At 35.5% G+C, this 15,305-nt stretch overlaps 2 protein-coding genes across 4 annotated transcripts; both read right to left on the bottom strand.

Annotated features, from left to right (window-relative positions):
• Positions 1 to 2,879: 2,879 nt before the first annotated feature.
• LOC145601563 (uncharacterized) lies at positions 2,880 to 8,280 on the bottom strand. 3 transcript variants are annotated; one of them, XM_081657602.1, is made up of 6 exons: positions 8,112 to 8,280; positions 7,717 to 7,978; positions 6,675 to 6,853; positions 6,304 to 6,388; positions 3,271 to 3,340; positions 2,880 to 3,195 (listed from the first exon to the last, which is right to left on the bottom strand). In XM_081657602.1, the coding sequence occupies exons 2-6, from the start codon at positions 7,946 to 7,948 to the stop codon at positions 3,084 to 3,086; spliced, it is 678 nt and encodes a 225-aa protein (XP_081513728.1). In that variant the 5' UTR covers positions 7,949 to 7,978; positions 8,112 to 8,280; the 3' UTR covers positions 2,880 to 3,083. The 3 variants fall into 3 exon arrangements, with proteins under 3 accessions (XP_081513728.1, XP_081513726.1, XP_081513727.1); XM_081657600.1 differs by having other exon boundaries at positions 7,717 to 7,982; positions 8,112 to 8,279; XM_081657601.1 differs by lacking the exon at positions 8,112 to 8,280 and having other exon boundaries at positions 7,717 to 8,079.
• A 1,091-nt stretch (positions 8,281 to 9,371) lies between these two features.
• On the bottom strand, positions 9,372 to 15,252 carry LOC145601187 (transmembrane and coiled-coil domain-containing protein STS1-like). The gene is given in 16 exon segments (XM_081657140.1): positions 9,372 to 9,719; positions 9,803 to 9,860; positions 10,285 to 10,355; positions 10,518 to 10,594; positions 10,785 to 10,867; positions 10,969 to 11,028; positions 11,673 to 11,808; positions 11,917 to 11,987; positions 12,611 to 12,702; positions 12,827 to 12,924; positions 13,065 to 13,217; positions 13,329 to 13,497; positions 13,813 to 14,178; positions 14,180 to 14,317; positions 14,812 to 14,893; positions 14,969 to 15,252. Coding segments are annotated over 16 exon segments (2,022 nt in total). The 5' UTR covers positions 15,214 to 15,252; the 3' UTR covers positions 9,372 to 9,596.
• Positions 15,253 to 15,305: the final 53 nt, after the last annotated feature.

Here is a 15,305-nt window from a genome sequence, read left to right as displayed (position 1 = left end):
TGGAACCGTCCAACATGCCCTTAAACGGTCATTTTACCCGTTCACAACTTGCTTGTGATTTCGTAAACTCAAACCTACCATGAACGTTTATGACAACATATAATGATCATATATGGTTTCAAACGACATTATATGACCCCGAGATGTATCCCTAAGGGTTTTAAGGCTTTTCACCATCGGGCCCTAAAACCTCAAAATTCCTCAAAAAACGTGGATTATAGCCTTCAATTTTGTATTTTTTGACATTATTTCCCCCGTAAATAAAAATTGCCGAGATGTTTACCATGAGCCCTAATATTCTTTAGGAGTCAAATTGGGTTGGTGGAACCATCCAATATGCCCTTAAACGGTCATTTTACCCGTTCACAATTTGTAGTTATTTCGTAAACTCAAGCCTACCACGGATGTTTATGGCAACATATAATGATCATATATGATTTCAAACGGCATTATATGACCCCGAGATGTATCCCTTAGGGTTTCTAGGCTTTTCGCTACCAGCCACCGAAACCTCAAAATTCCTAAAAAAGCATGGATTTTAGCCTTCAAATTATTAATTTTTTTACTTTTTTTCGCTCAGAAATAAAAATTTCCGAGATGTTACCATGGTCCCTAATATCCTCCGGGAGTCAAATTGAGTCGGTGGAATCGTCCAATATGCTCTTAAACGGTCATTTTACCCGTTCATAACCTGCAGTGATTTCATAGACTCAAGCCTACCACAGACGTTTATGACAACATAAAATGATCATATATGGTTTCAAACGGCATTATATGACCCCGAGATGTATCCCATAAGGTTTAAGGTCTTTCACCACCGGGCCCGAAACCTCAAAATTCCTCAAAAAGCGTGTGTTATAGCCTTCAATTTTGTATTTTTTTACCTTATTTCACCCGGTAATAAAAATTGCCGAGATGTTTACCATGGTCCCTTGTATCTTCCGGGAGTCAAATTGGGTCGGTGGAACAGTCCAATATGCCCTTAAATGGTTATTTTACCCGTTCACAATTTGCCGTGATTTCGTAAACTCAATCCTACCACGGACGTTTATGATAACATATAATGATCATATATGGTTTCAAACGGCATTATATGACACCGAGATATATCCCTTAGGGTCTCAACACGTTTCGCCACGGGGCCCTGAAACCTCAAAATTTCCTCAAAAAGCGTGGATTATAGCCTTCGGTTTTGTAATTTTTTGACCTTTTTCGCCTAGTAATAAAAATTGCCGAGATGTTTACTATGGTCCCTAATACCTTCCGGGAGTCCAATTGGGTCGGTGGAACCATCCAATATGTCCTGAAATTGTCATTTTACCCGTTTGCAACTTGCATCGGTTTCGTAAACTCAAGTCTACCACGGACGTTTATGACAACATAAAATGATCATATATGGTTTCAAACGGCATTATATGACCCCGAGATGTATCCCTTAGGGTCTCAAGGTTTTTCGCTACCAGACCCCTAAACCTCAAAATTTCCTCAAAAAGCTTGGATTGTGGCCTCTAATTTTGTAATTTTTTGACCTTTTTTCACCCGGAAATAAATTTTTTTGAGTTGTTTACCATGGTCCCTAATACCCTCCGGGTGTCCAATTGGGTCGGTGGACCATACAATATGTTCTTAAATGGTCATTTTACCCGTTCACAACTTGCATTGATTTCGTAAACTCAAGCCTACCACGTACGTTTATGACAACATATAATGATCATATATGGTTTCAAACGGCGTTATACGACTCTGAGATATATCCCTTATGGTCTCAACACTTTTTGCCACCAGGCCCCGAACCTCAAAATTTCCTCAAAAAGTGTGGATTATAGCTAGAGCTATCAAAAACTGACCCGACCCAAGAACCCGACCTTAACGGACGAAGATCTTATCCCAGCCTGTACTCGAACAATGGGGTGAAACTAGTGACCTGTATCCTGACTTGATCTTAACTGAAAACCCATTTGATCCAATACTTTACGACCTGAATCCGAACCTGCCCCCGACCTGATAGTAACCGTCAACCGATTTAATTCAACCCGAAAACAATCCGAACCTGAACTAGTACCTGACCCAATTAAAACATGAAACCGAATCCTGGAAGGTTTAATACTATTTTACATACCTTTTATTCAGCTTATATACTGGTATAATTCTGTAAACCATCAATCCGATGTAATAAAATCTTTTGTTCAGCTTATATAACTTTTGTTCTCTATTACTCGTATATAGGTTTAATAAAATCTTGATGATGCTTGATCAAATTATGGAAGGCGTAATTATATACTTCAACTTGGCCACATCGATATTTATTAGAATTGAACTTGAACCAAACCCGACTCAACACTAATCCGAACCCGAATGTACCATTTTGCTAACCCATCCAAACCCGACTCAACAGAACCTAAACCTAAAATTGAACCCGATCTGATTTTAACTCGAATTGAACTCGACCTTATCTGTAAAGGTGAACAACTCGTTGTAACTTGAACTGAAATTGACCCAACTTAAACCTGAACCTGATCTGAAGCTAGATTGACCCGACATAACTTGATCCTAATTTAACCCGAGACCTAATTTGACCCGACCCAAACCCGACTTGAATACCCGAATTGACAACTCTAGTTAAGATTACAAGATATCTTAGATAAAGGGCCTACCAACTGTGACCAGCCAAAATTTTTTTTGAAAGAACCAGCGAAAAATTGATACTACCTCCATTACATATTATTTGCAACGATTTGACATAAAGTAGAGAAGAAAAATGTCTAGTCGTTGCAAATAATATGTAACGGAGGTAGTAATACAGAAGAAAACCAAAATTTGGAAGGCCAAGACATGCAATATTAGCTCAAGTTATTAGGGAGCTCATTACAATTTGAGTCTGGTTTGCAGAATTTATACATTGGATAACTTAGTACGGTACAATGTTAAATCATTATGATACAGGGCTGAGAAGAGCCTAGGAACAAAGCCATATACACTCTCCTAACTTGAAAAATTAAATTTTGAAGAAAGGACACAAAACTAACATATAACAATTGTTAATACAACTTGTTTCTTCATTCCTGTAAATTACAAATGCCATGTCACTTTGGACGTCTATAAAGTATATCATCAACACTTTCTTTCACGTAGTTCCCCACTTTCCGCATGTTTCTAGCTACCCCAGATGCGACAAGGCCTGCATTTCTTGAAAATCTGCCATCAACAGTTTTATAGTGTTAGAGCTAATATCAAATTGGCAAACTATATGTCCGCGGAATTGCAACTTGCCTCACTAGGAACTCTTCCCCCATGAGATGAGGTGTTTTAGGTGGTCGGTGCTGAGGAAGGCCACGATCATCTGTGAGATAAGGAACAATAGACAAGTTATTCCAAGATCATGCATGATTTGTATATGATATTGCGCATCATTTTGCAATCCAATTCACATAGCAAACATTATTCATACAATATATGCAATATTCATCTCAAAAGCTATTTGCAACATTCAACAATCAATTTACCAAAATTCATCTCATACGATCTATGCAATTTTATTTATTTGCAACAGAAGATGATGACGCTGTAATTGGCAACAAAATATAAGCCTAATAAACTACAAACCAATTCACGTAACAAGACACCACCAATTCACCAATCACCTTTGGATTATAGTTGATACTTGATACGAAGTAGTAAACAATTGATCATCTGATTATCATATAACAGAACCCAATGGCTGTCAAACAACACAGCCACAAATTTCCACATTGAAAGGAAAAATTCACCAGCACATGCAGGCGATGCAGAAAACAAGTCTGCTTTCTCTCTCTATCAGACAGCTTTTTGATCCTCTCAACCCTTCTCCCACCCAACACAGCAACCCTAACTTCACCATTGTTTTGATTGAAAAAAAAAAAGTGTGGGAAGGAAAAGCCCGTTGTCTTAGCTTAACAAGCATGATCATACCCTTAGTATAAAATTTACCCTTAGATATAAAGAAGCATGGTTAAAATTTACACCAAGCTTGGCAGCTGCAAAAAAGCCGTTGCCATATCATAGTCCTATCCCATTCACAACTGACTACTCTTGTGAATTGAACACTAAACATCTTCAAAATAGAAATCAACCTCTAGAATGAACAAAAACCATACACAGCCTTGGTGTCTAAATCAACATCATAATCACTCAAAGGAACTCAGCCCTAAATACATGAGGAGGCCAAGGAGCACAAACTCAACGGAAGCAACTAAGCTAGTGAGGTGCATAAAGAAAAGTTGAAGAGCAGCAAGGAAGAGCCAATGATGGAAGCATTTACAGTGACATGCAACAATCTCATAAATCTCCATAAGTTATAATTATCATAAATAGGTTTCCCAAGGACCCAAGATGCGCACTCTGGAATTCGTCACTACAGCATCAGCAAAGGATGAGTTCTCAAATTACATGAGGGCTAATCAGGATCAAAATGCGAATCTTGGGATCAAACTCAGAAATTTGAGGTTGTTCCTCAGTACTGAATGAAACAGATACCTATTAAAATAAAAAATAAAAAATAAAAAAAAAATTGGAATGGAAGATGATAGACAGAGATTCAACTATATATCAAGCAGACTACCAGTTTCAATTAATTGAGGGCAAAAGCAATTAGTTCTACAAAGCGGCAGCTGAAGTTCCCTCTCCCTTTCTCCAGCTTCCATAATCCATACATTTCTTAACTTCCTTCCCTCCCTAAAAGTTCTTAGAAAAAATAGAAGCCTATGTCCATCAAAAGAGTGTTCCGCTAATGTGTGTATGAAAGAGCTCATTATCCTATCTGCCAATCAACAACCCTTGGAAATTGAAAATACCAACACCAAAACAGAACTGCATGGTTCCATGACTAATTTGACATATAACATAAGGGAAACAATGATATTTTTTTCAATTTAATATTACCATGTATATAGTAATATTGCAAGTAATAAGACATTTCCCTAAACAGAAAATGTTGCGAGTCACAAAAACGAAGGAAGTATGATAAGAGAAGCTTGAATAAACGGTGGACACTAAAGCACCTGAGTTAAATTATATAATAAGGCCTGAACAATAAACAATGTAAACAGAGAGCTGAAACCCCATTGCACTTATGCTGCATAATTTCAGGGTATTTTGATGCTATCAAACCACACCGTATATAGCTAAGGTCATCTAAGCAATCAACATGCAAATCCAAAAAAAAAAAAAAAAAAAAAAAACTTATTGCAGGTAATTAGTTCCAACACAGTAGTGAACAACCACGAAAAAAAAAGGAAAAAAATTACACAGGAAATGGATTACAATTGGATCAAGTGCATGGACCAAAGCTATGCTCTCTTCACCTTATTGAAAAAATAGATATCTGAAATTTTCACATTGAAATGAATCTAACAAGACCCTACTATCTAACAAGACCAAAGTGATTTTTACACATTGAAATGACTCTAACAAACATGGTCAACATTCACTCAAATCAGACCAAACCAGAAAAATTCATGCCACTCAATTAAAAAAGAACATTATATAAGGTGAAGAGAAGATTCTATTTAAATTATTTTACTGCAAAATATCTTTAAATGCGCACATGTATATATTATGAAAACTAGATATTTGAAAGTAGACATCTAATAAGACCCCAAAAGTAAAGATGGTGGCAAAAAAATGACAATTGATTACAGTACATTTCATTACAACCACCAAATATATAAACTACCTCCGTTTCTGAAAGTTCGACTCATTTATGGGGTCAAAATAGAATAACTTTGACCACATTCTATTACTTATACAATATAAATAAATTAGCTTATGGGATCTTATTAGATTCTCCTCATTATAAATTTTCCAAATATCAACTTTTTATAATTTTTACTTATACATAGCCGAAGATAGATGTTCATTGGAGAACGTGCAAATGCAATGTGAGTCGAACTTTCAGGAATATTGGGAGTATGTATATATATAATTATGGGGCTTACCTCGGTAAACAGATGTACAAACTTAACACCCAATGACTTTTAATCCAACACAGAGCCACTACCTAACCACTGTCTAACTTGTCTTTAGAATGATACAATACTATATCCAAAACTGTTTGATACCAAGCAACAGAAGGGGAACTTCCAACACAGCTCTCATTTACCATTCTTCATATTAAGTAAATTTATCTCAAGCCAACATATCCACTCAAAGAAAAACTGGAAATAAACATACCAGAAAAACTGAAAAGCTGGCCTGTCAGCCAGAATAATTGAATACTCCAATAATAAGAAAGTGAGGCAGTGGCAATGTGTTATGTAATCATCTTACCTTCCTTATTTTGAGCATGGACAGGGGCAGAGGCCGGGGCCGGAGCAGAGGCATTATGATCAACCGGCCTTTTGTCCACCAAAAGCTGCCATAACAATAAACATCACAAGTAAGTTAATATTAACAAATGTCTCGAAAGAAAACCAAAATTAAAGTACAGCCACAAAGCCTATTTGGGATTCCAGTTTTGACATGACAATTGTCATATACTTTTTTTGTGCACAATTGTCATATACTTGTATGCACTAAATCATGATGATGCCTATACATTACTGTAGAAAATATTGTCATTGGATACAATCCAGACAGTTCCCATTTACTAATAAGAAGTGGACAATCCACAAGAAACAGATTGCAGGAAAGAACCGCACCTCAACACCAACACAAACAGGAAGCTCTGCTCGAGGCTTTTGTTCGCCATTCAGAGTTGCTTCTTCATTTTTATTATTTAAATAAATGGAGTAACCAACACAAGCATACTTGAACTCTGTTAGACTGCGCCCTTCTTTAGAGGCTTCAACTTCAGATTCGCTTACAATATAGCTAGGCACTGATCAACACAAGCAATAGTCACAGAAAAATCAAATTAATTTCCTTTAAAAGCATTTCAGATTTAGAAAGAAAAAAGAGAGAGAGAGAGAGTGCTAGAGCAGCCAAATTCCACTGTTATTGAATAATCAATACACCAATGATACCACAAATACAAATTTGCCATTACTCAGCTCAAGCACCGACTATAAGATCCAGGGATACTGTCAAGGCACACAATGTATAGAAAACTCTAATGGCCCATTTGGTAGGTGGTAAAAATCGGTAATAATGGGATGGAATGTAAGTGTAATTCTGCAAGGAAAGAGTATCTTCCGAATGTCCAGAGTAATGCAATACCATCTCCAAGCTCGTGTTTACATAAATTTACAATACCACTTTACAACACCCCACAAGTTGTAATGGATGGCAATGAAGATCTATAAAGAAAAAAGAGATCCTAAGGGGTGAGCTAGAATTACCATGGACATTGGCTTAGTAATTTGCTAACATTTAGAAATTAAGATTCATTCTTATAGCCCGCTTCTTATCATCAAACAAATGGCTATCAAGAAACTCCTATTCGAATCAATTCTTCGATGAAATGAGAGAGCTTAAAGCAAAATTTCAAAGCAAAAACCACAAATTTAAAAATCAAACACTGTAGTACATAAAGGGATTATCCAGTTTCCTCTTAAATCAAACAATTCTCAGGCATAAAGTTAGAAACTTCAAAGTAATTTGAGGACACCAAACAACCCAATTAGAATCGAGAAGCTTGAATACAATTAGTTGAACAAGAAAGCCGATTAAAAAAAAAAAACCCATAAAAATGGCAAAAGAAACCCTAATTAAATTAAAATAATAAAAAGAGGGACATACAACCTTGTTGAAGGGAGCGAGTGAAGCCGACGCAACGAGGGTTACGGCCTTTAGATTTGAGGTGGGAAGAAAAATAGAGAGTGCCTTTGCAAGATTTGCCCTGACGACCTGTTTGTGGGAGTTTAGAAGGAATCTCCCTAACCCTTTCTTCTTCATCATCATCATAATCATAATCTCGTCTCTTCACCTCCATTGATGCTTCTCTCTGTTTATCTTCTTCATTTCCGCTGGACATGTCTCGTCTCAGATTCTGTTTTATGCACCGCTTTCTTACGAAACCGGGGAACCAGATTTCCGATCAGCAGCTCATCATATACATAATACATATACACAACTTACAATTTCTTGTTAAAAAAATAAAAAATAAAAAATAAAAAATAAAAAATAAAAAAACTTACAACTCAATTTTTTTACTTCTCCGCTCGGTTTTTAATTGAAACGCCTTCTTCGCAACCCCTACTTAAAAGAGCATCAACATTCATTCAGAGGGACTTTTTATAATTTCTAAGATTCTATCTCTTCACCTCATTAGTTCACACTAATTTCTATTAATTTTATCACATCATTCTCATTTTACAATTCCATACAGTATACAGTATTTATATATAACGTATTCCTTTTTATTTCGTATTCTCAATTCTTCATTACACTTTTACCTAAAATATATTCATTACACTTTTACCTGTATTATTTCAACCCTTTATTAATCATAGAAAAAGTGAGCCAAGATATTATCATTACCGCGTGGACATCTTCTAGAACGGATCAGAGTATTAAATAAAACTGTGTTTGAAGCTATCCAATAATTGAAATTTGATCATTGTTTGTTTATTGACTTAAAAATTATTTGTAGATGATAACTATTTATCCAATTAAAAGGACATACACAAGAGGATGTCATATGCAACTTAATTATGATAACTAATAATATAGGTTAGTGTTGCCTAATCATGGATTATTATTACCTTTAATGATCGAGTATTATTTATTTCCATTGAAATTATTTTATCAGATATAGTGGTGACATATTATTTGTAATTTATATATTTATGTTGTGCTAATAGTTACTGTAGATTTTAATTTGTTGTTTGATTAATATTTGATGTTTATAAAATGACATTTATAAATTATAATTAAATCTTCAGTCATGTAATCACTATATTGTTTAGTCTTATTGGGAATAATACGCATCATTAATGTAATATAATGTATAGTACTTTTAAAATTTTTCACACAACTAATTTAATCAACAATAATTTTTTTTTTCTTAATTGTAGTTTAATAATTTTTGCCTTATTATTTTATTATTCCATATACATTGTATTTGTTTCTTCCTCATGAGTTGTCTTATTTTTTATATTATATTTCACTTTTTTTGACGGGAATATTATATTTCACTTGATTAAGGGAAAAGATTAAACTACCGTGCATCGCACGGACACTAAACTAGTAATAACTAAATGAAGCCCGTTTGAATTTTTAAACAAATATTTTTTATTTTTATGTATAAAGTCATTAAACATTATTCACAGTAAAAACAAAATTTTAATTTAAAGATGTGTCTAAGTAGAATCTTAACTAATTGTATTGATAGCAAATTAGTGTTAATATTCAATTATCAATAATCTATGATTGTGAAACAAGTGGGACCCAAGATATCTTTTATAACAAGAGTCTTCCTTTATTTTAATTGTATTGGATGTTCATTTGTTACAACAACATTCTTCTTTGCATCTATGATACTATATACACCACTAGAGGAAGCCAAACTTGACCATCAGTGTTCAATAGGAAACAGTCTGGTGCTGCTAATTGAAATTCTCTACAAAAATAGACCAAGGGCAAGAAAGTTAATATTAAGCATTAGCTTGAAGTATGATGCTCTAAGTTTTAGTAGCCGAGCTTCTGAAAACTGGAAAATATGTATCTAGCTCAAGTTGGTCCAAAATCTCTTGTGTCGCCCACAAATAGGATGAATGGCCTTCAATGGTATCAGTCGCATCCACCTAAAAGATCAGGATTTTTAAAGTCAAAATTATAAGGCAACAACTCCCTTCAAGTGGAACAAACCAAAAAGCGGATAACATACATTCTCAATACCCGGAATATCAACTGCTTGGATTCCAGCTAAACCCTTTGAGAGAAGGCTGATCCATGGAAGATTATCAGCTTCAACATAAGTATAAACAAAGTTGTCCATTCATGAAATTTATGTTTGGATGTAAATCACACAACTCCAACCTCAACATGTATTTGCTAAATGATATTCAAAAAGACTAGAAAAGTCCTGTCATGAATGAATGCAACGTACACCAGCCATAGTTGCAAAGGGAAATGATGTTATACTTTCAAGGCTCTAACCAGTATTCATAAATGTATTATACCAATAAACCAGATAACCACAAGTAAATTATGCAGTAAGCAAAAAATCAAAATTAGAGGATATATGTGGTGTGGCAACCACTTTAAGATATCTATATACTTTTGGAAAATGTTCTTGCTATCAGGAATTCAGTCATCATCCAATGCTTGAGCTCTTAAAGCATTCCATTGCAATACATATTTACATACCTGGCACGGAAGGCAACACCAAGCATCCAGTCATTCTGGGAATAAACATTGATAAATCTTCCAGCAACAACCTGCATAATGATTTTTTAAAAATCAAAGAAGTACCATGACAGAAAAGTCAAGGAGAATCACCTGTATTCAGAGGTAAGTGAAATACTCTGTAACTGTTACCAATGCATAGAAATTTCGGATAAACAATGCAAAAGTACAATGATTGATAACTTTTGGATTACCTTTCGAACAGCTTCCCAGTTTTCATCTTTGATTGGAATGGGTGCTCCAAGAAGAACAACTCTTTCAACAAGATTAGCTGCCAAAAAAAAAAGAAAAAGAAAAAAGGGATGCAATCTCAGAATAATCATATAAGCATCCATCAACTGGAAAGTGCATCTCAAACTTTAGCATTTTGGCAAAACCATTCTTCACTTATGAAATCTCTTCTTTTTTTATTTATTTTTTGGGTCGTTATAAGGGGTGGATTGGGGGAGCAGGGGACTCACCTTGATGTTCAGGTTTAGACAAATGTTGAAGGCACCTGAAAATTACCCTGGCTCCTAATGAGTAACCTACAAGTGTCACAGGCCTGAAGAAGATTTAGCAACCAAATAAGTAATGCAGAAAGTAATTGCCCAAAAACTATAACCATTAAGGAATTCTTATCCATGGATTTGTTATATGAAATACCTGTTCCCTTGCAATCCTTGCAATAGAACTTCAGCAAGTAGCTTTCCAGCTTTGTCAGATCTAAAATGTCATAAAAACTTAGGAGGCTATGGCAATAAATCTTTTACTGGTTGTAAAGCTATAAGAAATGAATAGATCATATTCCTTAATCTATAAATAAGAAGATGAAGTCATTTAAAAAGAAAGATAAGAAGAGAGATCAGGTTTTCCACCACCAGTAACCCTGTTAGAAAGAAAGCAATTCATATTACTAAATCAAGATAGGTGTTTAATAGTGCTCAAGAAGAGGGTCAAAGCTTGGGCCTGAGTATTCATTTCGATTGTAAAGTTGTAATAAAATCAGACTTGAGACGTAAGAGCCAGGTACAAAGAAAATGAGTAATTTTTATTTTTTTTAAAAAAAAAACATAATCTGTAGCAATGGCCAATCAGGAGAATAGCGGTTAGATTCCCAATCCAAAAACAAAAAACCATGAGAACTTAAAAGATTTAGCCCCCATAAACTGAATTATTGGACTAATAAACAAGAGCTGTTAGGCAGTTGCTGCAATTATAGGATTAGAGGCCCTACCAAAAGATATTGAGAATGCAGTATACATATTTGCCATAGTGGCACTAGATGGAAACAGGCCATCCTTCTTTCATATACATAACACTTCTAATTTTGCAGTCAACACTTTCAAATTTTGCAGTCAAAAGAATACCTGTCCACAGCAATTGTCCACTTGCTGTCTATAAAATCGGTAAGTGCAAGTAAGGTGGCTGGCCAAGCTAACGCAGTAAGAAGTGTGCTTAGTACTGTCAACATGGCCCCTTGCTTCATCAACCCCAAAGCAATACCTATGCAAATTAACAACGTCATGTCATATATTCAAACCAATGTCCTTTATACACTGGAAGCAGTGAAGCACTATAAGCAAGGTCTTTGGAGTTCAATAGAAACATTACTTGATGTGAGCCAATCTTGTATTGCAGTACTGACAGCAATTAGATGCTTTGACTCCCACACCAGCACATACCTAGACATTTTCAGTGTCATAATATAGAGGGAGAATAAAACTAGTATTTAGAATTCTTACATATACATTATAAAAAAAATGTAAAATAAAAAGTCGCAGAAAGTCAAGTAGGGTCTAAGTAGTCTACCACTGAAAATGAGAAGCAGTATATACTTTGTACCACTTTTGGTATGTCCCAGCTCTAAAAGCTAAGTTAACATTCTAATTTTGGTAAATTTTCATTATGTCAAAATTTCTCTACAGTTCAGAACAACACCCATCCAACCACTTTTCTCTCATTTTCTTTCCCACCTTAATGTCTTGCCCTAAAGCAATGTTAACTTTGCTCAAGAACGAGGGAAGTACATAACTTTGGAGCTCATGTTAGATGGATGAAGCAAATAACAGATAATTGTAGAGCTAGAAAACAGCACTGTTCGATAGAGCTAGAAAACAGCACTGTTCGATGATTACGGCAAGAAAACTGCAATGTAGTTTGGCCTATTAACTGTTGCCAACACTATTGGTTCAATTACAATCATTACATCAAAATGGAAAAGTTTGTTGCTTTCTCAGTTTAGCATAACAAAATATGCATCCAATGACAAAAGTTGGTCATGCCACAAACACCAGCTGCAAAGTACCTTTCTAGGTTATTAGTTAGTCCTTCCCAAGGCATTATAAAGTCTTCCTCATCGAAGACAAATCCTGACACCATAATCCCAACTGCTAATCGCTGAAAATAAGATTATTACAAGAATTAAAAATCGTGTGTAAGGATATCAATATATGAAAGGAAAGTGGGTACAAAAGTACAAGAAGATAAAACAGGATCAATAAATCAAAACCAAAATACTCACTCCTTGCCCATGGTTTTCTCCTACAGTTTTGAACTCAAACTCATCAATATTCCCAATCCTCCTAGCCATCTTGGTACCACTGAGGCCAGCCCCAGCCGCTGCAAAGATTTCAGCATAAGCAAGTTATATAAAGATAACTATCTGGGGTTGACATCAGAAATTGCATGAGAAGTAGCATCATCTCGAGAAAAGGTAGTTATAGTGAACAGAAATCAAAATTAAGCTGAATGAACTTTACCTCCAAATGAGGCAGCAATGGCAACAGAGCCAGCAACAGAACCGGCAACACTAGCGGCAGCTGCAAAACCACCCGCTCCAATCACAGGGATAATGGTCCCCAGAGTAGGGGCCAGAGCACTAAATCCAGCAGCAATTGCAGGGGCAGCTAGCCCTGTTAAATACAGTATAATCACACACACACATTATTAAAAGAAAACATTACCACATATAAACGAAATTAAGGAAAATATTAAGCTTTGTGTCATTGAAAAACAATGCATACCTCCTGTAATGGCCAGTAAGGCTCCCCCAGTAACAGCAGCAGCTCCAATGATGCCCCCACGCTTCCATTTGGCCCATGTACTCTTTTCTGAACCAGTTTCTCCTCTTTTTAATTCTTCCTCCTTTACTAAAGCCATAACAGAGCAAGCAATCATAGTCTCCATTGCCTCCTGCGAATTAAAATAGATGAATATTAATAAATTATATATTATGAGAACCAAGAACATATGGAGATTAGGATATGTAAGTTAAAGAACAAGACCTCATCCTGCATTATCTAACTGTTTATCCATGTTAAGAAAGATAGCAGCCTATATATTATATTGCGGGAGGGAAGGATAAAATGATGAAAACAAAGAGACTAGTAAGCTCTGCTAATTATGAAGAGGCTGATATCATATAAATCATTCACAATCAAGAAATAGACTAATAGAGTAAAATTTGTTTCGAATAAAGGTTGTCTAATGCATCTAGATTAAACCTACCACTTTTGCCCATTTGACATCAAGCCAAGTTGCAAGTAATCGTAATGCGACACGATGTCGAGCGTCATAGCCCTTTCTTTGCTTAGATTTTTTGCTATCTTCTGACATGGTAGCGAGGCTTGCTGAAAGAAGTTCATAGAGAACTGTTATTTTCCTCTCATAGCCAAGTATTCTCTCCTCCTCCACGGGCTCCTCATTAAATTTATATTCAGATCCTTGAGTGGGAATTTCTTCAGGAATAGTTGCAACAGTTCTTTCCTGTATAGACTGGATCACTTCAATCTCATCAGAGGTTGATGGTGTCTCAGGCACCTCAGGGACAGAGCACTTTTCTCGGCGTTCCTGTGCATACTCACGTTGTTTCTACTTTCTCTCTCTTATTTTCAAAATCGGTAGAAGCTTCCATGCTAGCCTTCATACAATCAACACCTTTTGCCAAAGCAAGCTCTTGATCCTTTTTCTCGGAGGAACTTTCCTCGCTTTCTTCTGAAAGCAATCTCAGATACTGCCATGAGTCATAAGTAGTAACAAGAACTATATGAGATTATAAAGTAAAAGGCATGTATTAATAATTAATGAAGCTGTAATCTTCAATCAAAACTAAGAAACACAGATAACTATAATACAAAAATATATTATAAAATATGAATATCAAGTTGTTATTAAAAATGGGTTGGGGCCTCCTCAAATTATACTACCTAAAAACCTTAATGAAGGTAGTTATAAATAGGACTAGTAAGTAGCTAAGTGATAGGCGAAATAGTATTAGATGTGTGGATTGAATTAGAGTCGGAAGCATTCATGAAAAATAATTTGTAGAAACCCTAAATTAGGCTTACAAAGAATCACAAACAATGAATAACATGTTATTAAGTAATGTAATAAGCATGCATTGAATTCCAATGTAGAAGATTCCATGAATAAAAACAGAATATTAAGTAATCCATATATGAATATGAACAATAATATAAAAAAGAAGAAAGAGAGAAAGAGAATGACCGGTCCAACATGATGAGCAGAATGTGAAGCGCCAGCAGTCTCTTCAATCCCAGACCATACTCCAGAATCAATCTCCAGAAACCTTGAGGAAGCAAAACAAATTAACAAATGTAATAACAAAATAAATAAAAAGAGAAAGAGAGAGAAAGAAATTAACTGGAGAATTGGGCGAAGGAGAGAGGAATCGGGATGAACCCAAAGATGAGGATCTTCGGAGACGGAATCAGCACTACTGCTGGTGCTGCTTCCGTTGCTAATACGCTGATCACCATTTTCATCGTCTTTGTGAGATAACCCAACACGAAGAGGCCGAGACTGATGAATCTGCGCCTCATGAATTGCTAACCCGAATAACGTTCCTGCCGCGTACCTCTGCGTCGGAGATAGAAGCGCAGACGCCATTCTTGATCGTTTTTTTTTTTTTTTCGACTAATTTTTTTGCATTTCGTTGTCGTCTTATATACTTAATTCTTAGGATTTCTTTTAGATCTCCC

Source organism: Chenopodium album, chromosome 21 (assembly GCF_948465745.1).
Source record: "Chenopodium album chromosome 21, dcCheAlbu1.1, whole genome shotgun sequence".
Taxonomy (NCBI): domain Eukaryota; kingdom Viridiplantae; phylum Streptophyta; class Magnoliopsida; order Caryophyllales; family Amaranthaceae; genus Chenopodium; species Chenopodium album.
The sequence above is the reverse complement of the archived record's forward strand: the minus strand, read 5'-3'. Positions and strand labels throughout refer to the sequence as shown.